Source organism: Dermochelys coriacea, chromosome 25 (genome assembly GCF_009764565.3).
Source record: "Dermochelys coriacea isolate rDerCor1 chromosome 25, rDerCor1.pri.v4, whole genome shotgun sequence".
Taxonomy (NCBI): Eukaryota; Metazoa; Chordata; order Testudines; family Dermochelyidae; genus Dermochelys; species Dermochelys coriacea.
Genome location: NC_050092.1, coordinates 11,233,646 through 11,258,688, shown reverse-complemented (window position 1 = coordinate 11,258,688; position 25,043 = coordinate 11,233,646). Strand labels below are relative to the sequence as shown.

General features: G+C 56.7%; 1 protein-coding gene across 1 annotated transcript; it reads right to left on the bottom strand.

Moving 5' to 3' along the window:
- Positions 1-264: 264 nt before the first annotated feature.
- WDR18 (WD repeat domain 18) lies at positions 265-23,684 on the bottom strand. The gene is made up of 10 exons (XM_038384226.2): positions 23,374-23,684; positions 20,058-20,168; positions 15,647-15,780; positions 13,326-13,467; positions 12,121-12,264; positions 11,539-11,603; positions 10,147-10,271; positions 4,922-5,088; positions 1,599-1,667; positions 265-1,243 (listed from the first exon to the last, which is right to left on the bottom strand). The coding sequence occupies exons 1-10, from the start codon at positions 23,581-23,583 to the stop codon at positions 1,112-1,114; spliced, it is 1,299 nt and encodes a 432-aa protein (XP_038240154.1). The 5' UTR covers positions 23,584-23,684; the 3' UTR covers positions 265-1,111.
- Between the last annotated feature and the right edge of the window lie 1,359 nt (positions 23,685-25,043).

Here is a 25,043-nt window from a genome sequence, read left to right as displayed (position 1 = left end):
AAAGGAGACAGAATTCAAAGGCAAATTCCCAAGAAAACGGTCCAAGAACAAAAAGAACTGGAGCCAGAATGATGATAAAAAAATAACCTCCCAGGCTGGGGACTAGTTTGACTCAGCGGCTCTGCTGTAAGCAACTGCATCCATGTAGCACCCAATGCACCTCCCACAAAGGGTTAATCTCATGCCCCGAAATAGACCACCAACCGGGGAGCAGGGCTGTCACCCCCCCTCCCAACAACAAACAAAAAAAAAAAAAAAACAATAAACCAACTCTGCTTGGACAGAAAGGGGGAGACTACAAGCTTCTTCCATCCCTCCGTTGCACTAAACGAGCCAGCTGAAGAGTTGGGGGCAGGGAGAGAGGACTAGGGCTTCCAAGAGGCCTCGGTGTCCCGCTGGCTCAGGCTCTGTGACCGTCGGTCCCAGATTTGGCACCAGTGGGAACTTCCAATCCTGCCCCTCAGCCAGCCGGTTTAGTGCAGAAGATTCAGGGACAAGCAGCAGCATCTCCACTCAGGGAGGGGGAGAGAGACGTAGCATCACCTCCCCAACTCCAGCGTGTTAGGAGACAAAAGAAGCACTTGCTCTTCGGTCCACGCACCATGACAGAGTAAGAAAAAGGGGAGTTAGGGGAAGAGAAGGGTGGTGTCCCCTGGATCTACCTCCCTTCTCCCCACAACCTGGTAACAGTTCCCTTTAGTATCTTCATTGGCAACAGTCCAAGTCCCGGTTTGGTCTCCCCCACGGCCGGTGCCCTCAGTCCAGAATAACGCCGAGATCCCACTGCACACTTCACCTGCATACACCGATGCATGCAGACAGAGGTGTGTGAAAACAGACATGTGTGACTGCATGTACAATGCCTGTGTGATGGCACATGGTGTCCTGCCTACATGTGCTCGTCTGTTGTGTGTCCGGAGTCCTCGTGTGGATGTCGGCAGGCTGTGTGGAGGCCCGTTTGCTCGGGGCGTGCTGTGGATTTCCACGGGGAGGTGGCCCGGCCACATGGACTGCCTGGCTCATGCGTCCGTGGGCACCAAAACCCAGGGGACTAGCCGCCTGCCCGCCGAGAGCTCTGCAGGGCTGGGCGGAGGCGTGTGGGGCGAGCGACTCATTTGGCTGACTTAGTGATGATGCGGGCAGAGAAGTCAAAGAGGTTCTTATTGATCTTCCTGAGCGTGCTGACTTCGTCCTCCAGCTCAGTCACTTGGATCTTCAGCTGCTCCTGGTCTCCCATTAGATTCTGCAGGGAGATGGGGGGCAGAGGGCTTGGAGGAGGGGTCTCGACTCCCCAGGCCTGAGCGGGGAGGAACTAGCAAGACACAGTAACTAGGGTCTCCCCAAGATGACAGTAACCACGCAAACCTCTTATTTTCTATCCCTCATCCCATGTTCCCTGCCCTGAAGCCCCTCAGCCTGAGTCACCCCCTAACCTTGTGCTGGGAGGGTTCCCAAGTAACAGACCTTCCTGGAAGCCTTAGGGAGCACCCCATGTGCCTGGCACAGCTGGAAGGAGGTGCCCCCCATTTCATACCACCCTCCACTGCCAAACCTCGCCAAGCCCTGCTGGGGACCCCAGGGGTGTGCGTGGGACTCACCTTTTCCCTCGTCGAGCACATCTGCGAGTACAACCGTTCAGCCTTTTCCAAGTAGCTCTCCCCAGCCCTCTGCAAGGAAACACATTGGAGGGGTCAGTGAGGCGGATCCGAGTCCTCTCACAAGGACCCCATTGTCTTACCGTCCCCCAAACCCACTGCAGTGCCCAGAGAATGTCCCAGCGCCACTGGCACCTGGCTGAGACAGATGGGCTCATCTGAGACCTCGCGCACACGGGCTGTGGCCACAATTCTCATTTCTGAGCTGGCAATACAGACACGAGCCCTCTCCTCTTGCTCCGCTGTCGGCTGAACAATGCCCACTCCCCCTTCTCCCCACCCACCCCCCTGCCCTGGTCCATTTCCCTTGGTACATCACGGAGATGAGAAGCGGGATGGTGCTGCAGACTCTTTAGAGGGGCGTGTGTGTGTGTGTGTGTGGGGGGGGGGGGGGCCTGCTAGCTCCATCTCCCTGCCACGCACCATCATCCACAGACAGCGGGCGGGGAGCCCCAGGGAGGGGCCCACAAACAGCAGCATTACTACCCCTCTAGATCTCACTCCAGGCAGCAGGGACCTTTCCCTCCTTGTACTCAGTGGCCCCTTCGCTCCTTCCCAGGTGCGGAGTCCTCCATTTCCTGGTCCCCCCTTCTGTTCCCTGAGGGCCTGCGGCTCCCAACTCCTTCCAGATTGTGCTCTGGAGCCCGGCTACACTGCTGCTCGTAGGCCAGGGAGAAGCCAGAAGTCAGATTTACACACCGCTTTCCTGTCCAGCACGAGAACTGCCCTTCCCCTTGCAGAACAACTGGGGAGGCGGTTTAAGGTCGGAGAGCTCAGATGGAATTTGCAACAGCAAACCCCAGTGACGCAGTGGAGCTGGGAGACATTGGCGGGGGGGAAGGGGTAGGCAATTGCCGACTGGTTACAGCAAGGGATTTCCCAGCTCTGCCACCGACTTGCTGCGTGACCTTGGGCTAGTCCTGAGCAGCCTGGTTTGCAAAGGTACTCAGCTGACTTCCCTGGGCGCCAGGCCCCCCCAGTCTCTGAAAGGCAGGCTGCATGCCCCAGGTCACTGCTCTCCACGTGCGCACAGGGCAGTGGCGCAGGGGAGGCGATAAGGAGGGCGATTACAACTGGGCAGGAGTTTGCCTTTGCCGAGCAGAGCTGCAGGGGATGCCACACAGCCAGGATCTAGCCCTGACCCTGGCTCCTCTGCGTGTGCGCGTGGGGCCGCAGCAGGGACAGCCCATCAGGTAAGAGGTGCTGTGCCATCGCATGACGAGACAGATGTCTCCAGCCCAGCAGGGATTGCGTTGCTCCCCGAACGAACACACACAGGGGGTGGGGTGGGCTGGGCTGCCGGGGACAGAGGCAAGAACAGGGGCGCGAAGGGGGCACATATGAGCCTGACCATTACTAACATACATCCCTACAGCGCTGCGTGCGTCCCCCAGGTGGGCGCCAATCCCCATCACTGGAGCATGACCACGCCCAGCGTGACCCTCCCCGTGCAACAGTGCAAGGCAGGAAGGAAAGATTACTGCCAGCGATGAGACCACCCCCCTAAAGCACAGCACCTCTGAGCACTCTGTTGGGGCAGAGGCTCAGCGCTGATTTCAAAGGGAGAGCCCCTCCAGCTGTCACCCCCACAGCTCCCAGCAACACGGTGCCCCCCAGTGCTAGGCTGAGGCACTGAGGTCAGCACAGACTCCAAGGGACACGCCCCTCCCCCCCGCTCCCAGCAGCCCTGTGCCCCCTAACGTGCTGGGCCACTGCTGACAGAGGGAAGCCAACCCGTCACCACCCCGTCCTGCAGCACTTGGCACCACTCATGCGGTTACCAACCTGGCTTGATGCTGCTTTGGGGTGATCAGATGTCCCGATTTTATGGGACAGTCCCAATATTTGGGGCTTTATCTTATACGGGTGCCTATTACCCCCACCCCGTCCCGATTTGTCACCCTTGCTAGCTGCTCACCCGCCCCTGCGGATTGAGCTTCAGGAATCGGACGAGATCACCGTGGTGGCAGATTCCCACAGCACTACAGCTCCAGCGGGCGACTAACAACCTGACAGGTTTCAGAGTAGCAGCCGTGTTAGTCTGTATTCGCAAAAAGAAAAGGAGTACTTGTGGCACCTTAGAGACTAACAAATTTATTAGAGCATGAGCTGCATCCGATGAAGTGAGCTGTAGCTCACGAAAGCTTATGCTCTAATAAATTTGTTAGTCTCTAAGGTGCCACAAGTACTCCTTTTCCAAGGATCTCTACCGCCCTTGGTAACATGACTGTGCAGAGGTGTGGCCGGGGGTTGGGGGGGGGGGGGGGGAAGAAGAGAGGAAGGGGACCCATGCTGGCACTGCAGGGGTCTGGCACCTTCTCCTTCCCTCTTGTGTGCTGCTAAGCCCTGACACCCCAGGGTTTCACGGAACCTGAACCATTCTAGCAGAAAGATAAGCAGGGAGCAGGCGACACAAACCATCCTCCACCCAGGCTGGACAGAGGCTCCCTAGCCCCCTGCATGACAGCACAGCCCCAGCTGAGCCGTACCTCGTTCCTGGATCCCCTTCCCATTCACACCTTCTAAAGCCCTTCTCCCCTTCGCCAGCAATTAGTTAAGAGGCGGAGGGCATGGTGCTAATTAAGCCCTTTCCGTGGGTGGGAGAGAAAGATAAGGGTTCTCTAATTCCCCATCCCCGCTGAGACAGGAGGAGCTCCAGCTCCTCAGCCACAATCAGTTAATTAGAAACCTCTTGAAAGCCAGCAGTTCATTAGGACACCTGGGGACAGCAAAGAACCTTCAGCCAAGGTCTGCATAGGACAAGGGGTAGGGCAGAGCAGTTGGGCTCCTTCATTCTGCATGAGAAAGGGGGCATCTCACAGGGCAGGTTGGTGGGAGCTCGGGGGCTTGTTCCTGGGACAGGCTGCCAGGTGCTACATCCTAAGTGCCCCCGTCCCCCTGCCACTGCTCTAACCACTAGAAACTTACTCCCCTCCCAGAGCCATGGAGTCTTGACTCCCAGCCCACCTGGCTCTAACCTCTAGATCAACCCGATTTATCCCATGGCCAGTCCCAGGGGTGCTGGCCGTGACATGGGGGTTTCAGGCCGTTCTGATCCACTGTACAGGAGTATGGTATTCTGTAAACTGGGTGCCCATCAGATCTCTCTGCCCACCTCCACTGTGTCAGAGCAAGCTACCACCCAATAGGATCAGATCAGCTGGGACCAGCCACCTGCTTCTGCTCTGGCTAGAAGGATCAATATCCACGCCCCCCCCAGCCCATTCCTCCCTCCCAGGCCAGACCCTGACGCTGTCTGCCCCTACCTGCTGGTGGAGGCCGAGACGCACCGTCACCCCCTCGGCTCGGTGATCCTCGCTGCTCTCGGCTCTGTGCAGGTGTTTGCTGAATTTGGGCAGCGGCACGCCAGGCTTGCCGTCTGGGTTAAACATGCTGGCTCGGGCCAGCGTGATGAAGGCGTTTGTCACCGGGCCTGGGGGGGAGGAGGCAAAAGGAAGAGCCGTTCAAGTTTACACAGTGCAGACGCTCACGGGTCGCTTGGGGGGCTCAGGAAATGAAAGGAAGGGCTGTGTGGCGGCCCGGACGCTTGGCTTCTCTTCCTGGCTCGGGCAGGGAGCGGAGCCTTGGGCTTAGAGCAGCCAGGGGGACTGAGAGTCAGGACTCCTGGATTCCAAGCCATAAGCAGCGGATCAAACCTGGGGAGTCACTTTAGTGACCCAAAGGTGCCAGACACAGGACTCAGCAGGGCCTGCTTGAGGCAACACTTGGTGCAGTCTGAGGTCAGATAGGGGGGTGTTGGATGGCACCGAAGGGGACAAAGCAGCCCCAGCCTGTTCACAAAGCCCAGGGAAGCACTCCAGGTGCAGAGGGGTTTGGCTCATTGAAAGGAGGCTGAAAGTGCTTGGGGACTCTCCTGCTTTGGGGAGAGAGTTGATGGGGTGACAGGACTTGCTGTGATGTCTTGTGCCCCACAAAACCGGAGAAGAAAGCAGGGGGTGGCCTTTGTCTGGAACCAGAGCGTGTGCCAGGGAGAGGGACTCAGGCCTCAGCAGCTGGAGGTTATGGGGTTACAGAAGCTCTACCCTCCAGCGTCAGTATTGCAGAAGACCCAGCTGGGGTGGGGGGGGAAAAAAGAGTAGGAGGGGAAGGCTGGAGCCAGCAAGGGGTGCGTGCAGCGGGGCAGACTGGTGACCCTGTCTTCCCCCCCGCCACCCACCTTCCACCCCCCTCCCAGGACCCCTGAACATCCACGGTAGTTTCCACAAAGGAACCAGATTAGCTTCCAAAATCCGCCAGGACACCGAGGAAAGTCCCATCCCTCCCCCCAGCAGGCCCGATTTGCTTCCCTCGGCTGCTGCACATAGCAGGGCTGGACCTAGGGTCCCCATTTAAAAACCAAGCAACCTTCCAGGAGTCAGGGCCTCGCTAGGCCCCTGGAAAAGCTTGGATCCGAGAAGTTAAAGTAGTAAGACACTGGCTAGTATCAGTACTTCGGGGTGACGTACAAGGTAGACACAGGACAAAGCCTGGATGCACTTTGGCCTGTCAGTAACTTGGGGACCCTGAAGATCGGGATGGGGAGCAGGGTAAATGCCCCCCCCCCCCCGTAGAGCTAGGCCTTACAGGTGCAAGATCCCTTTGCAGATAGGAAAGAGCCCCCCCCCAGCCCTTCTCCCACCATGGGCTCTGGAGCACAGGGTGCAGCGGGCCAGCTGTCCTCTGCAGAATGAGCCATCCATCACCGGGCTGCATGACGTTGTGCTAACGAGCGCTGCAATTACTGCTTTTACCCACACAGGTGACTGGTTTCCATCAGTCCTCCTGCCCCAACACATGCAGACAGACACTGCATCCATCGCCCAGGCAAACACACTTCCAAATCTTGCCTCCACAGCCCAGAGGGCTCCCCTATGCACTGGAGTAGCAGATGCGAGCAGCTGCAGCATCCAGACTCCGCTCATCTAGAGGGGTGGGCGCATGTGCGGGGCCAGACCACCACAGCAGTGGCTAATAAAAAGCAAGCTCTGTGCGTCCCCCGTCCCCGCAGCTCAATAGCACTGGGCAGGCGGGGGAATTCAGGGAGCAGATGGTGAAGAGGAGAGAGACGTTCCCAGCTGAGCGTGGCAGGCCAAAGGAATGAACGAAGGCAGCTGTGGATGAAGAGAAATGCAGAGGAGAAGGCTCTTGCGCCAACAAAGTGGTGGATGAAGAAGAGGCAGAGGGAACAAGGAGGGGAGCAGATCGAGACATAGCCCAGGAAGGTTCTTGCCAGTTTTGAAGTGGGCCCTGGACTGAACGTTACAGTGGGTCTCCTGTCCGAGGGAGGAGGGCTGAACATCCACCGGGGCAGTACTGTCATCGGAGGGGTGTTGCTCCCCAGTGCCATCCCCAAACCCAGGCTGATCAGAACTTGCCATGGACTCTGGTCCAGCTCTCAGGGGGACACGGCCAGGACTGGCTCTAGGTACCCGACGCTGGGGGGACTAGGTAACCGGGGAGACAGCGTACCCAGCAGCGCTGTGGTCTAGACACAGCAGGAGAGTTAAAGGCTCTGCCTCTCCGACAGGCCTCCCCATGCCAAGTGCTGCTCTCTGAAGCCACCCTCTGCCACGAAGATACTTTAAAATGTTGATCCCACCCCCAAGCCGACAAACTTTGAAAGCATCCATTAGAGAGATTAGTTCCGGGGTCCCCAGCAGGTCAGGCATCTTCACAGGAAGGCAATTAGCAAGAAGTGCAGAGAGACCACATGTCCCCAGAGCCGTCATAAATGATCCCGACGCTGCAGCGCTGCACCCAGTCCCTGTTCCCTGCGCCAGAGTGATGCAGAGCCTGGCATCGCCGGTCCTGCTCGGCATGGGAGGAGTAGGAGAATCCTTCCCAGAAGCATTTAGTAACGGACGTATCAGCTCTCGGCCAGCTAGCAGCTTCCTGCCAACGCGGCCACAGGGACTCGGTCGAGTAACAACAAACAAGATGACTTACCAAAACACTCCCTCAGACGCGTTAACAACTGGAGGCCCTATCCCAGGTCAGTCTCCCCCCAAGTCCCTGCTCAGTGCTTTAGCCCCACTGCCGCCCCCCTCCTCAGGTCTCAAAGTGCTTCACAAAGATGGAGCAGCACCATTTGCTCCATCTTACAGATGGGGAAACTGAGGCACGGGGTGGGAAAGTGACTTGTCCAGGGTTGCACAGGGAGTCAGTGGCCGCACTGGGAACAGAACCCAGGCGACCCGGCTTCCAGTCTGCCACCCTCCCTGCTCCATCACGCTGCCTGCTTTCTCCATTCCCACCTCCTCTGCTCTCATGCTGTGCGGAGCCCAGATTCCACTGCCCGGGCCTGTCAGGACGAAGGTTGCTCAGGGACATTTCTCTAGATTCGATGCTGCTCCCCCTCCAGCTTGCGTGTTCAGGGAATGCTAAGGCAGGGGGCTCAGTGCCAGGAGAGCCATGCTGGCTAGCCCAGCCTGGAGTCACAGCTCATCACTCAACACCAGCTAGCAGCAGGTACTCAGAGTCCATCCGTCCACCTGGGCTGACAGGTCCCCCTCCCAGGGATGCGCAAGCCTTGCAGGAAAGGCCCCTTTGCCCACCTGCCCCCCACCCCATGCAGGATATTGGCATAACATCCTTGGTCATCTCTAGCCGGGAGCCGCAGGCTCATGCTGCCCCCCGACTCCTCAGATCTATTTCCAGCCTCCTCCAGGGTGTCTCTTGTACTTCACTCTCCATCCCAGCCTGGGGGCAGCTCTCTCCTGTCCTCTGCCTGGAGAGCATCATTCGCCCGGCTGCTCTAGCCCAGAGGTCACCAGAACTTCAGCTACTGGCCCCAGCCACGCGAGCCAGGCTTGTGCTCGTCTCTACCCCTCGTGGGCGGGCTGCTGGACTGCAGGGTCAGAGCACCAGTTTACAGGATGGATCTGGGTCCTGAAGGCCTCTGGGCTGAGGGATGGCAGTGATCAGGGATGGGGAGGGAGAGACCACTGGAAAGTCACTCAGCCCCGGAAACTGTAGCGGTGAATCCCGGCCTTTTAGTGGCACGTCAAGCTCGCTCGGGCCATCTCCTGGGCAGATATACGAGGAGAATGCCCAGGTGGGGCGGCAGCGCTCCCTGCACGAAATGCTCATCAGCTGGGTCTCCTCTTTATCCAGGCTCAAGCCTCTTCGACTGGGTGGGAACACTGGAAAGGGGAGCAACTTGGGGTTGGGTTAGGAATAGCAGGGGCCAGCCTGGCTCCTGCCAGTCTCACCCCATCATTCCCAGTGCCCTTGGGAGCTGCAACAAGGGTGTGCAGGCTACACCTGGTATCTCAGGGACCCTCTTGCTAGGCTCAGCTTCCCCATGGCACGGGAGACTCTGCTTAAAAGGAGCAGCAGCAGCTGCCGCCCCTTCAGGAAGTGGGACTGTAGCAGGCTACACTTCCACAGCGTGCGAGGCACATGGCAATTAACCCTCTCGCACACAGTCCACCCACCCCACTCTAGCAGGGACCTGGGGGGGAGGGGGGAGGAAGAACAATCCAACTTCTCGTTCTGCATGGGACCCAGATGGAGCAGGAAATCAAAGCCCTGCTGTCATTCACCATCGATGGTACTTCCCTGGCCTGCAGGGTTTCAACAACTGGCCTAGGCAGGCAGCTCCCCTCCAAAAGGGGGTTGGATTATCAAGCAGGGCTACAGATGATGGGGGGCCGGCTAGCTAGGAGAGGAATCCTCGGGGGAAGAGGGAGGGGGAAATCACCATTCACACCTACCAGCCTGCTAGCAACAAGCCCATCTACACAGCCTGGGCTGGCAGCGGCTCCAATGCGTCATGCTGTACGGAGGCTGCTAAGTGAAGTGCATTTGTTGGTCCCGGGTCACCCTACTGCCCATCCCCGCACGCCGCCGCCTCCCCACGCTGCGGTGTTTTCCTGAGAGTATGGCAACGAGCCGTAACGGACTATGGCAATGTGGAGCAAGGACTCTGGAGACAGACACCCTCACAAGAAGGCAGGGGAAGGGGAGATGCCTTCTTCTCTAGCCACGTCCCAGTACAAAAACACTTGGGATTAGCATCCTCCCACGCACTTGGGTGACTCTGGAGAGGACGGATGGTACGAACCAGGCCCACGCTCTGCCAAAGTCTTGCCATGCAGCAACCCACCTGCTACTCCAGTAGGGCATGCAAGCCTCACCACGGAGCCCCCGGGTGTATTCGCACGCCACAGTCACAGCCTGGCTCCAGGAGCCAACAGATCTGCATCCCATGTGGGTGGAGCTTATTTTGTGGGCAGAGCTTGGGTAAATAACATTACCCCTTCCCTTCCACACCCGACTCCTCTCTCCACCTGTAAACTTGCCGGGGGAGCAAGGCGGTTAAGCCTCCCCTAAACCCACAGCAGTAGACTGAGGTCTCTGTATGAGGAGGGCTCAGCTCAGATGGTCTCACACAGGGAAAACCGGTGCAAACCATTTGCTCCTGGCTCGCTTTGCTAGGCTCTGCAGGGTCACGTGCCGGGGAGGGAGGGGTGCGCAGGGTCCCGGTCACCTTTGTGATTCACCGTCCGCAGGCACTGCTTGCTCTGGATGTCCCACAGCCGGACTGTTTCGTCATGCGAGCCGGAGAGCAGCAGGCTGCCATCCGTGGAGACGGACAGACAGGTCACCTGGTTCCTGTGGACAGGGGGACAGCAGAGAGACCATGAGGGCTTGAGTGGCTGCACTGGCTTGTGCTCCTGGCCGGTGGGTTACAGAGACACAGTGGGGGACACATGGACTGGTCTGGAGGTAGAAGAGAGGAACAGGGTTGAAGTGGCCACAGGACACCCCACTGGCTGGCCACCTCCGCTCCTGGTAGGCGGGCTGGCCTTGCAGTCCAACAGCTGCACAATACGATCCAAACTCCTCCTTCCTGGGGTTGGAAGCACGTCAAGGTGCCTCCTAGTTCTGCTCTCTGGCTAAGGCAAGGAGCGGCACTGACGGCCGGGAGAGACCAGCATCCTGCTTTCCTGCTGGGTCACTGCAGGGCATGCATGGGTGGGTGGGTTCCTTTGGTCTCCCAGGCCTGGCTGGGGCACAGGCATGGAAAGAAAGGGGAGGTCATTAATCAGCTACTGACTCAGGAGGGGAGCAGCAGTGACAGGAGCCCCTCTGCCATACACCCCAAAGCAGGCCCATCATTCACAGCAGACCCTGGGGTTGCTGAGGCTCCGCCCTCATTCCCCGACATGCCCTGCCCAATCCCTCCATGCTCCACTGCCTCTTCTCCCCGATCTGAGGGGTTCAGTGGTGGTGCCAGCCCCTCATCAGTGCTGTGCCAGGCCCAATGGGCCAGGGACCCTCGTCCTGCAGATCACAACTGAGCAGGGACTTGGTTTAAACAAGAAAAATCATGGAGCTGGCATGACACGTGCGGTGCCCCTCTGCTTGTGGAAACAGAACCCACATGGCCCAACTTCTCCCCGACTCCTGCTCTAACCACTAACCACTCCCCTCCCAGACCAGGAGTCTGGAATGCCTGTTCCCCTCTGCTGTCTAAACACTAGGCCACACCCCTCCCAGAGCTGGAAATAAAATCCAGGAGGACCTCGCTCCAGGTCCTCTGTGCTAGCTACTGAATCGCACTCCCTTGCGGAACTGGGCCCAGAACCCAGGAGCCTTGACTCTCAGTCCTCTCTCTCTCCACACCACTAGACTCTCCTGCTCCCAAGATAATCCCTGTTTGAAGAGCAGGCCCTGAGAACTCCCTGTCCTCAAGCAGCAAGGGCGAATGGCTGCAGTACAACCGCCCTTCCCTGGGTTATTTCTCATCTGGAATTCATCTCTGTGTGTGGAGCTTGCTGCTTAAAATCACTGGCATGGCCTAGTGCTAGGGAGGAGCTGGCGTTGGGAGCAGGGGGGTGCTCTTAGAGACAGAGCAGCTGCAAGAGCCAGATCTCACCTGTGCCCCTTGAAGATCTTCCCATTCTCCCGCTCCGACTGGAAGGCTCGGTCTCTCTGAACAGGCTGCAAGAGCCAAGGAAGGAGAGAGAATTAAGAGGAGAATCAGCGTGGCCTCTTTTCCCCTGCGGAACTGTAAGTGCCCCCCTGAAGCTCTACGCAAGGGGAAAGCAGGACAGACGGACAGAGCTGAATGTGAGCCCCTCCCAGATCTGACCCCAAAGCAGCCCTGAGCTCATTTCAGGCCTTGGGTTGTTGCAATCCCATGTCGGGATAGCGACCACCACAAGACAGTGCAGCATCCCCCGGGGTTACCGCACGGGACCAGTGTGGATAGGTGGCCGAGCAGGGGAGACGGAGCAGCCTTAGCTCCGTAATCCATTGTCCCTTGAATCGGAGTTCTCCCCCACGCAGGGCCAGCGGAGTCTGAGCCCGGGAAGCGGAGGTGAAGGGATGTGCTCTCCTCTGCAGCAGGGAGGGGGCCCAGCAGAGGACAGACAAGACACACACCCTGGGACACACACCCGGCAGGACACACGCCAAGGGGAGCCGGTGCCCAGTTGGCCCCTCCCAGGTCACTCACCCAAGCACAGAGGTCGACCTGAAAGATGGAGCCATCCATGCCGCCACAGAACATGTGATACTCTGAGAGGTCAAGGGTCACTGCCATGATGCCCACATCGAAGAGGACAGAGAGCAGGAGCTCTCCGGAGGAGATTTCCCAGAGCTGGGGATGGGGGTGGGGAGCCACAGGGAGAGAGACACGACAGGCGGACAAAAGGGTTAATTGTTTAGGAATAATGTTATTAGAACATGGCATCCTTCCTTAGCACCCTCCAGCAGGGGATCTCTCGGCATTTCACCAGCGTTCACTAACCCACCTGAAAGTCAGAGCATGCTACAGATGGGGAAACTGAGGCACAAACCCACCAGGCCAAGGTCACAAAGCAAGGCAAAGTAAGGAGTCCTGACCAGCCCTATTCTCCTCTTTAGACAAACACCACCTCAAGGATACATATGGGAACCAACACTGCTCAGTGCAGGATGGTTACTCAGCCCCCTGTGTTCCCCAGTCCCACGTCCTTCATCCACTTCCAGTTAAGCTGCCTGATCGGTCCAGGCTCCCCTCTTTTATCTATGCTCTAGAGCAGTCTTCCTTTCCCGGATTCTTTTCATTCTCCCTGGAGATCACCTTCCAAGAGGGGGAGCTTTGCCTAGTGGTCAGACCACAAGGCTGAGCGTCCCAGCTGCATCGTGGCCTCACTGCATGGCTGGACAAGCCCCTTAACCTCCCCGTCTGTAAAATGGGGATTATATCCCATGGCAGCTTCCCCTCCTAGGGACCCACTGGAATATTTTAATGTCCCATGCTGGAGCTGACCAGGCTCAGAGGGGCTGGCCCCCATACTGCAGCCTGCACAGCTCGGTGCTCCTGCCGTATGGAGAGATTGCCACCTGGGTACAATTCAGAGGGCTCTAACCAGGCCCTCCCCGGAGAGCAGGGAAGCTGCCAAGCACATGACGACATCAGTTTGAGGTGACAGAATAGCTGCTAATGTTCAGAGGAGAAACCCTATTAGGGCAGGCAGGTCTGAATCACCAGAGTGCGTGCCAAGGACCTGAACTGACTGCAAATGGTACCTGGTGGCTCAGCCGCAGCCCCCACTGGAGAGAGGCTCGAGCTTAACCCTTTGGGAGCCGCACACGCCCTCCAGGGCACCCGTTTGTTTGGGCAGCTGCGCAGAAACAATGGGCCGGGACGCCAGAGCTGCCAGCTCCAGCCCTTACCTTCGCCGTCTGGTCGAGGGAGGCGGTGGCCGCTCGCGCCAAGGGGCCCCCGAAGCCACAGGACAGGTCTGTTATGGGCAGGCTATGTCGAGACCACACGTGGCGGGGCTCAGGGATCTGGGAGTGCTCCACTTGCAGCGTGCTGCCACAGGGAAGAACAGAGCAATGGCGGGGGGGGGGGGGGGAGAGAGAAGGTTAATGCAGCAGGGACAGTACAGCTGCTACACGAGGGAGCAAGGGCTGTGGTGGGGATGCAAGCTCCAGGGAGCAACCATGCAGCTATGGGGAGAGCTAAGGCCCCGCTGCCAACACGCTGGAGAGGGGCCTGTGGCGATGGTTCACTGAGCGCTGGGGAGGAGTAACAGCACCCCCTCCAGCTCATTAAGCCAATGACAGTTTCCAAGGGGAGCCTGAGCAGTTCCCCCTCAACCAAGAGGCCCTAGGGGGATGCTCGTGGGAGCCGGGGAAGGGAACGAGTCTCCGCAAGAGCGAGCTTGGCATCGCGGAGATGCTATTCAGCCTCAGCAAGGAGGCCGAGATCAGAGCTTGTGACTCCCCAGCTCTGAAACATCTCAGCCACGGCCTCCTCCCGCTTGCGCCACTTTGTGGAGCCGCCAATGGACAGGAGTCCCCACCCCGAGACAACAGCAGGGCTGGCATCCTGCTGGTACACTCTGGCATAGCTTCATTGTAGCCTCCTTCCCCTCCCCACTGGACATAGTCAGATGTCCAGGGTGTTCTAGGCTCATCTGCCTCCCAAAAGCAGCCACAACAGGATCCAGGCCGTTTGCCACCTGTCCCCGGATGGACGCTCGGGGACGGCAGCCCACTCGTTTCCTGGATCTTGGCACAGCAGAAGCCATCCTGCGACCAGCAACTGCTACTCCCCCCGTCCAATCCCACCCCTCCCCTCCTCGGTGTCTGCACTAAGGTAAAGACAATTCAGGCAGAGCTGCTGCATGTCCAGCAGCCGCACCGGGTCAGACTTGTGCACACGGTTACATGTTAATTACCGACATCCCCACCCAGGGAGACTCACAGCCGCCAAGCGCTAGGCAGCTCCAGAGCGCGGCAGCGAGATACACGCCACGCAGCTCAGCCTGCATGCCACACCCCTGTGCCTCTGTGATGGGCAGGAGGGACCGAGCCCACAGTAGGAGGGACGCGCCAGTCAGCACCAAAGCAGGTGTCCCTGACACAGAGCAGGGAGAGGTCTCCTATACGCTCCGGTGGACTTCACCCCCTTTCCAGCCAGGGTAGGATCGCACCCCGCTGTATATGAAGCATTAGCCATAAGAATCCTTTGAGATCTCTGATGAAGGCACTAGAGAAGGGCAAACACTTTATGAACATTCACTTATCAGCCCTCTCTTGGGCAGCCCTGGCACATGGCTCCATTTAGCAGACGGGGACAACCATGACACCAGACAGGTGAAGGGACTTGCCCAAGGTTCCTGGCAGGTCAGTGGCAGAGCTGGGAACAGACGTCTACAACCCTGTCACCCTAGCCCCCTGCTGTAGTCGCTAGACCATACTTCCAGAGCTCAGAACCGAACCCAGGAGCCCCCACTCTGCTCCCTGAGATGGAAAGAGCCAAGGAATCCTGGCCCCCACTCTTCTGCTGTAGCTAACCAGACCAGGCTTCCCTCGAAGAATTGGGACTATAACCAGGAGTCCTGTCTCCATATACCCCTGATCTAGCCACTAGACAATGCTCCCCTCAGAACTAGGAATAGAACCTAAGCATCCTGTCGCCCAGTCCTCCCTCACCCTCGTTACTAGACAGCATTCCCCAATCAGAACTAGGAAGAGAACTCCGGAGGTCCGACTCCTAGCCCATGTGACACCAACTCAAACACGCACACGGGGTTACCGCATGTGTCTGGTTACACGCAGAGTGCTCCTTGGGAGGGGCCCCTTGACACAAGCACTTTCCTCATATGCAGGAAATACACCTTGCCAGGAAGGGGCTATCCAACCCGTTTATCTGCGTGAGTGTTTTCCTGCCTGCTGCTCCTTGGTTTCTATACTTCACTTTAAAGGACAGAACATCCCTGGTGGAACAATCGAGTGCAACCCACCAGGGAGAGAGAGCGAACAGCATCTGGCCCGTCTCCTACTTTGCAGCCAGAGGGTGCTGCAGCAGTGATTTGCAATTCCTTTCCCACATCGCGTGGGAGCTCCCCACAGCCACAGCTCCTGCCCTGGGCTAGACGGCACCCCGGAGTGGGAGAACGCTAGGGTGGAAGATGCCCACATTTCCACTGCTCCCCAGCACCGGTGGATGGAGACCCAGCCGCTGCCCCGCAATGTGACGCTACCTGTAAAGGTTCCACACCAGGACCAGGCAGTCCTTGCCCCCCGAGAGGAAGTGACTACTGTCGTCGGTAAAGCAGAGGCACGTGAGGTCTTGGTAGTGTCGGTTCAGGATGGCGAGGAGGTTCCCGCTGGAGACCTGGAAAGCGAAAGAAAATGAACATGTGAAAGCCCCTAGACTTCCCAGCCCTGGGAGCCTGGCTTCCTGCTCTCAGTCCTTACTGGCCTCAGAGCAGCACCTAAGAACCCCAATCAAGACCCCAGTGATCTAGGTGCTGTGCAGCCAAGCAGCAAAGAGGACAGTCCCTGCCCCAAGGAGCACACAGGCAGGATGCAACAGGTAAACGAAAGAGGAACGGCATGTGTACGTACGTAGCTGACCTTGCTTAGTTCATCTGCGGAGTTGAACTGGACCATGGCAGCTTGATGAGCTGGTATTTCACTTCTGGAGGCTGCCCTCCCGCACTCCCCAAACTAACCTGTCATTTTAAAAGAGCCATTCGCCCCCAGGGTTGTGAAGAGACCCTTCAAAACGTGTCTGAGCGTAACCGATGCAGTGATGTCTGCTTGCGTCTGCAGACAGCTTGAAACAAGAGTTTAGAAAGGCGAGAACTGTCCCCTGTTGAACTCAGCTGGATTAGACTCTGGAACCTAATGATGTCAGTTAATATATCAACAGGATTACCTCTTTCGCTGCAGATCAAAATGACAAAGAAACAGAAACTAACATACGATTCCCCCCTGCTCTGCCACCACTATGTTTTCTCCCTTGTTTATTGCCAATAAAGTTGGAGATTCAGGGCCCTGGGATGTTCCCACCAAGAACAGCCAAGCCTCTAAAAATACACAAGTTCATTTTCCTGAGATCTAAATATCAATGCAGCTGAAAGAGGTGTTCTCTGATCAAGATTAGACATTTTTATTGCACATAGGATAGTAGGCGATGGAGCAAGGGTGCATCTCAGAGTTACCATTACTGTCCCTCTGGATTACGCTCCCCAAAGGGTAAGTTGCACCCCAACCCTGGTTCCCTCTCCTTTGAGGGGGCAGTGGACGTCAGGAAGGAATTCCCCCTGCTCAGATTCTCTCTGAACTCATCCAGGCACAGCTAATTACCCACAAGGCTGGAGGAGCTGCAAGCCCAGACAGGGATGCCGGACAAACACCTTTCCAGGGACATAAAGAGGGCAGCTGCTGGGCTGAAATACTCGTTTCACTCCCTCGCTCTCATTAAGTCCAGGTGAAAGGCTGTCAAGGGCAGAGCGCTGGCTGGGGCTCAGCAGAAACAGGACTTCAAAGAAACCGGGCATCAGCAGTTTTGTTCCCCCTCAGGGTGGAATTATTCAGTTTTCGCTGGCTGGCACAAGGGGGAAAGCCAAGCAGAGCTGTGCATCCACGTAGTGAGGAACAGGTTCTGCTTTGGGTGACAGAGGGCTCAAGTCAAGAAGGCTGGGAAGGATCGATTTTTTCCTGGCTCACAATCTTTAATGTACTGACTGTGCAGCAGGGCAGTGCTGCTTTACCCCTGTTATACAGATGGAAACTGAGGCACAGAAAAGAGAAATGACTTGCCCAAGGTCATGCAGGAAGCCTGGAACTGAAGCTGGATCTCCCAAGACCTAGACTAGAGCCCTAACCACTGTGCTAGCCTCTCTCTCTGGGTGGCTTAGACAGCCCAGCATCAGGTGTGAAACACTATTCTCCCTGGGACTGGAGGGTCCACGCCCTGCTCAGTCCTTCAAGGCAGGTGAACCAAGCACCACGCAGCCCATTGCATTCTGGTGTCTCTGACGTGCCCTAACGAACCAAGATCCGTTTGTTTTGCCTGCACATTAGAGAGCACACTTTTCATGGCAGTTTGTCCCCTGGTGTGTCTCTCCTATGCTGCTGTCTGTTGTGCTGGACTTGGCTCCACCTGAGAGGTGGCCGCATTTCAGCCAAGCTCCGTGGACATCAGCATAAAGTTCTTTGGGATGCTCTGGGAGAAAACGTTGTTCAAGGCATTTCCTCACACCCTGTGCTTTTCTTGCTGAAAGGTGACACTATCTGGGGGCCTGGCAGGGAGGGAGCCGCACAGAAGAGACAGATCCAGTTTCCAACTTGCTTTCAGCTTTGTGCATAAAAAGCAGCCAAGCCATGATGAAGTGGAGAATAGATGAACTCGCCGTTAAGGCACGAGACTCCTGGGTTCAATTCCCATCTCTGGTTCTGTGCGGCCTCAGAAAAATCTCCTCCCTGTACCTCAGTTTCTCCATCTGCATGACGAAACAGACACTTTCCTATCTATCAGGGCTGGGGATTGGTTTGTCAGGTGGAGTTAGCTGGTGCAAAGCGTTTTCAGAGCACTGGTTGGAAAGGGCAGTATTTAGTCGATACAGCCAGGTAGAGAGCAGGTCACATCTTTCACAGAGCTCCTGTGCGCCCAGCATTCCCGACTCAGCACTGATTGAATTATTATTTTTAATTGTACCACAAGCACAATTTAAAAGCAAAAATCTGACAAATAAATATACAGCTGCTCAAACAACGAGGCTCAGAAAGATCCCCTGGGATTGAGAGCTTTACAAGGTAGACGCTGTGCAGTTGAACTCTGGGGCTTGGACCAAGTCGTGTCTTTCTTATTTGCCCTAGGAAGCGTTTAGCAGTTTTGGGCCTGGCATAACTATTACTAAAAAATATGCTGCAATCATCAACACTTAAGGACCGAAAGAATTTTGAATTCAAAGATCTCAAAGCTCCTAACACGGGCAGGCCAGCAGCATAATCCTCATTTTGACAATGGGGAAACGGAGGCACAAAGAGACAGGCTATGCCAAGCTCATCCAGCAAGTCCGTGGATAGAGCTGGGAATAAAACCCAGGAGTCCTGACTCTTGACCCAACACTCAGATTGTCGGGATGATGAAAATGATTGTAGATTTCCCTTTAAGCTGTGCCCCACACAAACACCTCCTACCAACCACTTTGGGTAGCCTCAGCTCAGAGCTCAAGGACAGAATGGGCCACAGGAAAATAAGCTCCCCTCTCACCTCTGATCCTGGGATGATCAGAGCCAGTCCACACCTGTCACCAGCCCTAACCTCCCATACAAATATTAAGTGGGGGGAAAAAAAGTGCCCACCAGAGATGAGACCCAGCATCCTCTCATTGAGCTGCCTGTCGGTGCCCCTTTCTCCCCTTACATACAACATCAGGCTGCTGGAGCAGCCCGGGAAACTGGGGAGCGGGGGGGGGGGGAGGAGAAGCATCTGTCCACATGGCTGGCTACGAACCTCCAAAGCGTACCCGACAGCTTCTCACAGCCTTATGCAATAAAGCAAAAGCCCTGCTAGAAAGACAGCCCCTGCCCCCTTGTGGCACTTTCTTGTAACGGCACAAAGATGGTTTCCAAAGCCCACACGAGCGAAGAAGGAATTCCTAAATTATTTGTAACTGGCCTAGAAAGTCCTCAGCTAGTCAGAGCACAGATAACGTGTAATTCCTGATGCCTAATGGGACGGGACTTTTCAGTAACGAGACTGTACGCAAATCTCTGCATTCAGATTGGCTGCTGTCCCTGGAACTCAGTGCCAATCGACAAACATGTGCCTCAGTTTCTCCCCCTCAAGGATTGCTGGGTCCTTGTGCCTCCTTGGAGCTTAACTGGGTTAAAAAAAAAAATTACGTCTCAAAAATATTTAGTGAAACTTTCAAGCTGGCTCCCAGCTTATCAGACAGTTCTGTGCCCATAACACACGACACTCTTGGTTTTTGCACCTGCAGTGACTTGCCAGGGAAAAGGCATGAATGAATCAGAAGGCATAGAATGAAGGCCTAGGGCCTGTTTGAAGACCCTTGGCACCAGATATTTCAGTTCACATTTCCTGAGCTAATGCATACCTTGGCCTTTGGAGGCAGAGCATGGTCTAGTGGTTAGTACAGGAGCTAGGCCTCCTGGCATGTACTGAAGACCCTATCACTGAGTCATGGTATTACCCTGGGCAAGCCCCCAACTCAATGTCTTAGTTCACAAATGGGTGTAATACCCCCCCAGATCCCAGGAGCACTGTGGAGTCTCATTAATGAAGCGTTTTCGATGAAAGGCATTCAATAGCTCAGGCTGTGTTCTTTTTGCCTACAACACAAGCTATCATCTCCATAACCAAAGTACCAACGAGAAGTCCTCTCTTTATTAAGTGCCAATATGCTGAGGTTTGTACTCAACCGACAGACCTTACCCCTAGGGGAAATGAAAGACTGAAACTGCGCAGCCATGCTCATTACAAACAAATATTTTATTTTTCCAATATCCTATTGAACGAGCTTGCTTCACAGCAATGGTGTCAGCTTTTTACTGGGGGTTCTTTACCAATATGTGGTCTCATTTCCAACTCAACAGCCTATGCAGCTGCTTCCACGCAGCCCTAAGATTTCTTACCTCCCACAGATAGATGCTCTCGGCAATGCCTGCAAGGATGTAGAGACCATTAGGGGAAGCCGTCAGGCAGGTCACCAGTCCAGGGCAGATGATCTTCTGCTGGAGTTGATCCTAGGAGTACAAAGAATGCAAGGGGGCATCAGCACTCAGCGTGTGGGCAGAGATTCACTGGGGGTGGGTAGGAATCGGGAAGAGGAATTAGGCCCCAGATTTAATTCCAGTCCAGGCTGTTGGTCTATTCTGATCAAAGAGACGAAACAATGAACAAAACATGAATTCACTGTTGCTTTGTAAATACGTAAAATACGTAGCTAGAACAAGAGAGATCACAGGAAAGCAAGTGATGTCCAATGGTATATGTGCCGTGTGGCCAACTCATGATTTGTGTAGAGATTGGGTCCCAAAAATTAATGCACCAGTCATAAAAGGTGTAGTAGAATGTAAAATATAAGGTGGAGGTGGCAGTCTGCTTTCAAATGTGTACGTAAGCCAATTAATGCTTTTATATTTTAGATATGTGGTATACCCTGCATCTACCCCATGTGTAAATTTAATCAGCTCCAGGTAATTTCATTATATGTCAACAAAAAACAGTAACAAGTTCAAAGTCAAGCTGAGTTCTTAATTTACTTGGTTTTTTGGTTTTTTTTTGTTTTGTTTTTTTTTAAGTCTTGGATAAGGTCTCAGAGGCTACCCCAACATATGCCATAACAGGGAAACCATTGCTGACAATATCTGATTCTCACTGATCCTCTCAATGTTTAACAAGTGTCCTTAATACATGGTTGGTTTCTCTGCTTGTACCATTGGAGTTTGCAGATGAAAGAGAAAGGATAGAGGTGAGAAAGGAGCAGAGGAGGAAGATGGAGCAGCATGATGAAGCAGGAGGAAGATGAAGAACAGAAAGGCACTCTCCACACTGTGGTTAAAATTGTGCTAGCAACAAGATTGCTAGGGATTTTGCTGGTTTGTTTTCAACTACCAAAGGGGCGAGAGATTCAGCTAAAAAGAAAGCTAAACTGATCTTGGTTTCCCTTCTCTTCTACCCCACAAGGTTTCTGCCACTGGAGGTGGAAGGGGTGTTGAAGGGAAATGGATTTGAATAAAATTCTGCTCCATTGATGGGGAATCCTGGAGGCTCAGCAGAAAGCAGCCCAGGGGGGTAAGGAGATCATAGAAAAATTAAAGAACCAAAATAATCTGAGCCCATCGATTGATGAATGGGTCTAATGCTGCCTCCTGGTGGATGCTCTTCTCTAGCTCTGTGGAGTAAGGGAGCTGATGGGTGCGTAATAAACCCTGGTATGGGAACGAGGAAGGGGCTGAGCACGAAGATATTTGGGCTGGTTGATATCGTACTCTACAGCTCAGCTGAATGGGAGTGACAAAGGACAGGAGACTCCAGGTTTGGGGCAGAGGGCTAGGCCTGTGACATTCAGCTGTCTCAACCTACAGCCAGCTGGGGCTTTTCTGTGCGGGCTGGTGAAGTGGGGGGCAGCTAGGTTTGAGCAAGTGGAGCCCACATTTTTGGCTGGAGTGCAAGAGGCAGAGAGTGGAAGTTGGGGAACAGGAGTCCTCAGGCTCAGGAGAAATCTCTGGTACGTTTCACTGCAACTCCCACACACTGGAGAACTCTCCAGCTATGCTGGGGATTATCGGGGTCCCTGGGATGCCCCATGGTGGCAGTTCCCGATACATTTTTCCACAGCTCTCCTGGGGACGTGGAGCAGATCCCAGCTTCGGGGAGCTCAGAGGAACCCCAGGCATCCTTCTCTAAAACTTCTGAGGGGGGCAGGGTGGAGAGACTGCTGTTTTTCACAGGGTGCCTGGCCCTGGCCCCAGGCTGCCTGAAGGCTTTCTGCACATCTCCAGCACACTGTGGGGGAGATGGGGCTGTTGGACTCTTTCCTGGGGTGAGTCCCTGGTATCAGGGGGCCAACCAGAAACAGGGAGAAGGGGTGTCCCGACTGTCTTTCATGACCACTCATCCCAACTCACTGGGTGGGGGGGGTCCCAATGGGGGCTTCCTGACCCAGAAGGTTCTTCAGGATCTTTTGATAAAGACACAGTCCAGAGAAAGTTGGGGAGGAGCAGGAGTTGCCCATGCTCAAGCAGAGCTCTCTGTGGGGCGCTGCCACTTGCTGGATAAGGCATCTGGAAATGGGGTGTGTCTGGGGATGCTCCTGCCCCATGAAGGCTTCCACGGCCCCTTGCTAGGGTTTCTCAGGAGCTTCACGTGCTGGGGGGGGGGGGGGGGCTGAGCTTGGAGGTGGGTTGCAGGGGAGCACCAGACGGGGACTCTGAGGGGGGTCCCTGACTGTGGGGAAGAGCTTGGGGGGGTTGTAGGGAGAGTCTGAGGGGATCGGGTCCCAGGGGGGCGCTGAGGCGGGCACCAGGGGTGGGGTGGGTGAGGCCCAAGACGAAGGGGCTGATCGGGCCTGGGGGGGGTCTGAGGAGGCTCGGGGGGGAGAACCGAGACGAGGGGGCTGATCGGGCCAGGGGGGGTTGAAGAGACTCCGGCGGGGGGGCCCGAGACGAGGGGGCTGATCGGGCGGGGGGGGGTGAGGAGACTCCGGCGGGGGGGCCCGAGACGAGGGGGCTGATCGGGCGGGGGGGGGTTGTGGAGACTCCGGCGGGGGGGCCCGAGACGAGGGGGCTGATCGGGCCGGGGGGGGGTTGAGGAGACTCCGGCGGGGGGGGCCCGAGACGAGGGGGCTGATCGGGCGGGGGGGGGGAGGGACTCCACCGGGGGGGCCCGAGACGAGGGGGCTGATCGGGCCGGGGGGGGGGTTGAGGAGACTCCGGCGGGGGGGCCCGAGACGAGGGGGCTGATCGGGCCGGGGGGGGGGGTTGAGGAGACTCCGGCGGGGGGGCCCGAGACGAGGGGGCTGATCGGGCCGGGGGGGGGGGTTGAGGAGACTCCGGCGGGGGGGCCCGAGACGAGGGGGCTGATCGGGCCGGGGGGGGGGGGTTGAGGAGACTCCGGCGGGGGGGCCCGAGACGAGGGGGCTGATCGGGCCGGGGGGGGGGGGGAGGAGACTCCGGCGGGGGGGGCCCGAGACGAGGGGGCTGATCGGGCCGGGGGGGGGGGGTTGAGGAGACTCCGGCGGGGGGGCCCGAGACGAGGGGGCTGATCGGGCCGGGGGGGGGGTTGAGGAGGCTCCGGCGGGGGGGCCCGAGACGAGGGGGCTGATCGGGCCGGGGGGGGGGTTGAGGAGGCTCCGGCGGGGGGGCCCGAGACGAGGGGGCTGATCGGGCCGGGGGGGGGGGTCTGAGGAGAGGGGGGGCTCCGGCGGGGGGGTGGGGGGGCCGGTACCTTTCTCTGCAGCTCCCACACGTTGATGTAGCCCTTGCCCAGCTGCGCCCCCAGCAGGTGCTCCCCGCCCAGCAGCGCCAGGCCCCGCGCCCCGCTGTTGCCGCCCCGGTAGCCGGGCAGCGCGGAGCCCGAGTGCAGCTCCCACACCGAGCAATTGCTCAGCGGCCCGGCGGCGTCCGTCACCAGCGCCACCTCCATGGGCGCCGCCATCTTCTCCGGTCCGCCCAGACCGACGAGGGCGCCGCCGGCCTAAGAGCGGCCGCCGCTTGGCAACGAGGCGCCGTCCGGCCAAAAGGAAGAGCGGCTCCGGCGCCTCCCTTCGCAGGAGCTGCCTCCGCCCACGTGCGGCTAGAAGCTAAGCAGGATGCAGCCGGTCCCAGCTGTGGATGGGAGACCCAGCGGCCGGGATGGGTTCCCCCCCAGTAGGGGGCGCTCTCTTGAAGTTAGTCTGATTTCAGTGTCACTGCGGAGCACTGCACCCCAGCGCTGCAGGAAGCTGGGGGGTGACTCAGCTGGGAACAGGGCCCAGACCTAGTGGTGCCATTCTTCAGGGAGTGGAGTGGTTGATGGTTGTGGGGTGCTCTGCACTTGCACAATTTGATTTGTTTGGTGGGCGTCCCTGGGCCAAGCTTTTCCTCGACTGTAGCAAGTCAGGGTTGATAAACTTAACTTCCATGGCTGCATAAAAGGTGTGGGTGCATTTCAGGAGAAGGCTGGGCCGGGACCGCACTAAGGTGGATTCCTGCAGATCCCTGGTGTAACTAACTTACTGCTGTTCCAAGGGAGAGCCCGGGACCCCTGAGTTTATCTTGTGAATTCCTACACTAGTTTGCCTGCATCGGGGCTAATGTTCCATCCACCTCCTCCCCAGCCAATCAATCTTCCTCCCCCTTTTTTTCTCTGCAGGCATCAGGATTTATTGACTACAGCCCACCGCCTTGTTTCACAGGTCAAAGGTCGCTCGCTCAGCCAGACCCTGTAGCTAAATCATATGAAGATGCAAGTGACCTTTACCTGGAATGAAGAGTGGCCGGTTGTGGAAATTATGGGACAGGAAAGAGTGTGAACTTCCCCTAATGGCTTCAACACTCACGTGTATCAGGTGTCTCTTGCCGATTAAGACAAAGGCCTCCCCAATGTAATAATATTCCTCTTTTAAATACTTTACAAACTGTGATCTTGCAAGTCCTCTGAAGGTAGCAGGGGTCTCACTGTGGAGGGTTTGATGCCATATATATCCAGCACCTACAGAAACGCAGCCATGCGTGGGGTGCAGGGTAAGAGCAAATGCACAGCACAATGCACAGCGGTAGTGGCAGGAGGTGGAAATTTTGGCCGGGAGCCTAAGGCAAATGGAACCTGCCGAGGGCTCATCAGTGTCACGCACAACTCTGTGACCTTTAGAGCGTGCAAGGCTTTCATCTGAGACTCTAAACGTGAGGCCCTGTCTGCCCTGCATGGACACTGCAGAACCGACGGGGCTTTGTGGAAGGTTTGTCCTGGTGTCTTTGGTTCAAGGTTCCCCTCCCTTTGCTGTCAGAGAGCCTGTTTCATTTGGGGGGGGGAGGGGCTGCATTTCAGTGGTGCTGTGTGGCTATATTGAATGCTAAGGGATCCTTCAGAAAGAGGAGGGCTCCCTAGGAATGGGAGCTATCGAGCGGTAGAGCTGA

Coding starts and splice junctions, on each gene's coding strand:
- WDR18 (XM_038384226.2), bottom strand. CDS start 23,583: ATGGCGGCGCCCATGGAGGTGGCGCTGGTGACGGACGCCGCCGGGCCG. Junction 15,781..20,057: donor AGAGCATCTATCTGTGGGAG/GTAAGAAATCTT, acceptor TTCGCTTTCCAG/GTCTCCAGCGGGAACCTCCT. Junction 1,668..4,921: donor GTCTCGGCCTCCACCAGCAG/GTAGGGGCAGAC, acceptor GTTTCCTTGCAG/AGGGCTGGGGAGAGCTACTT.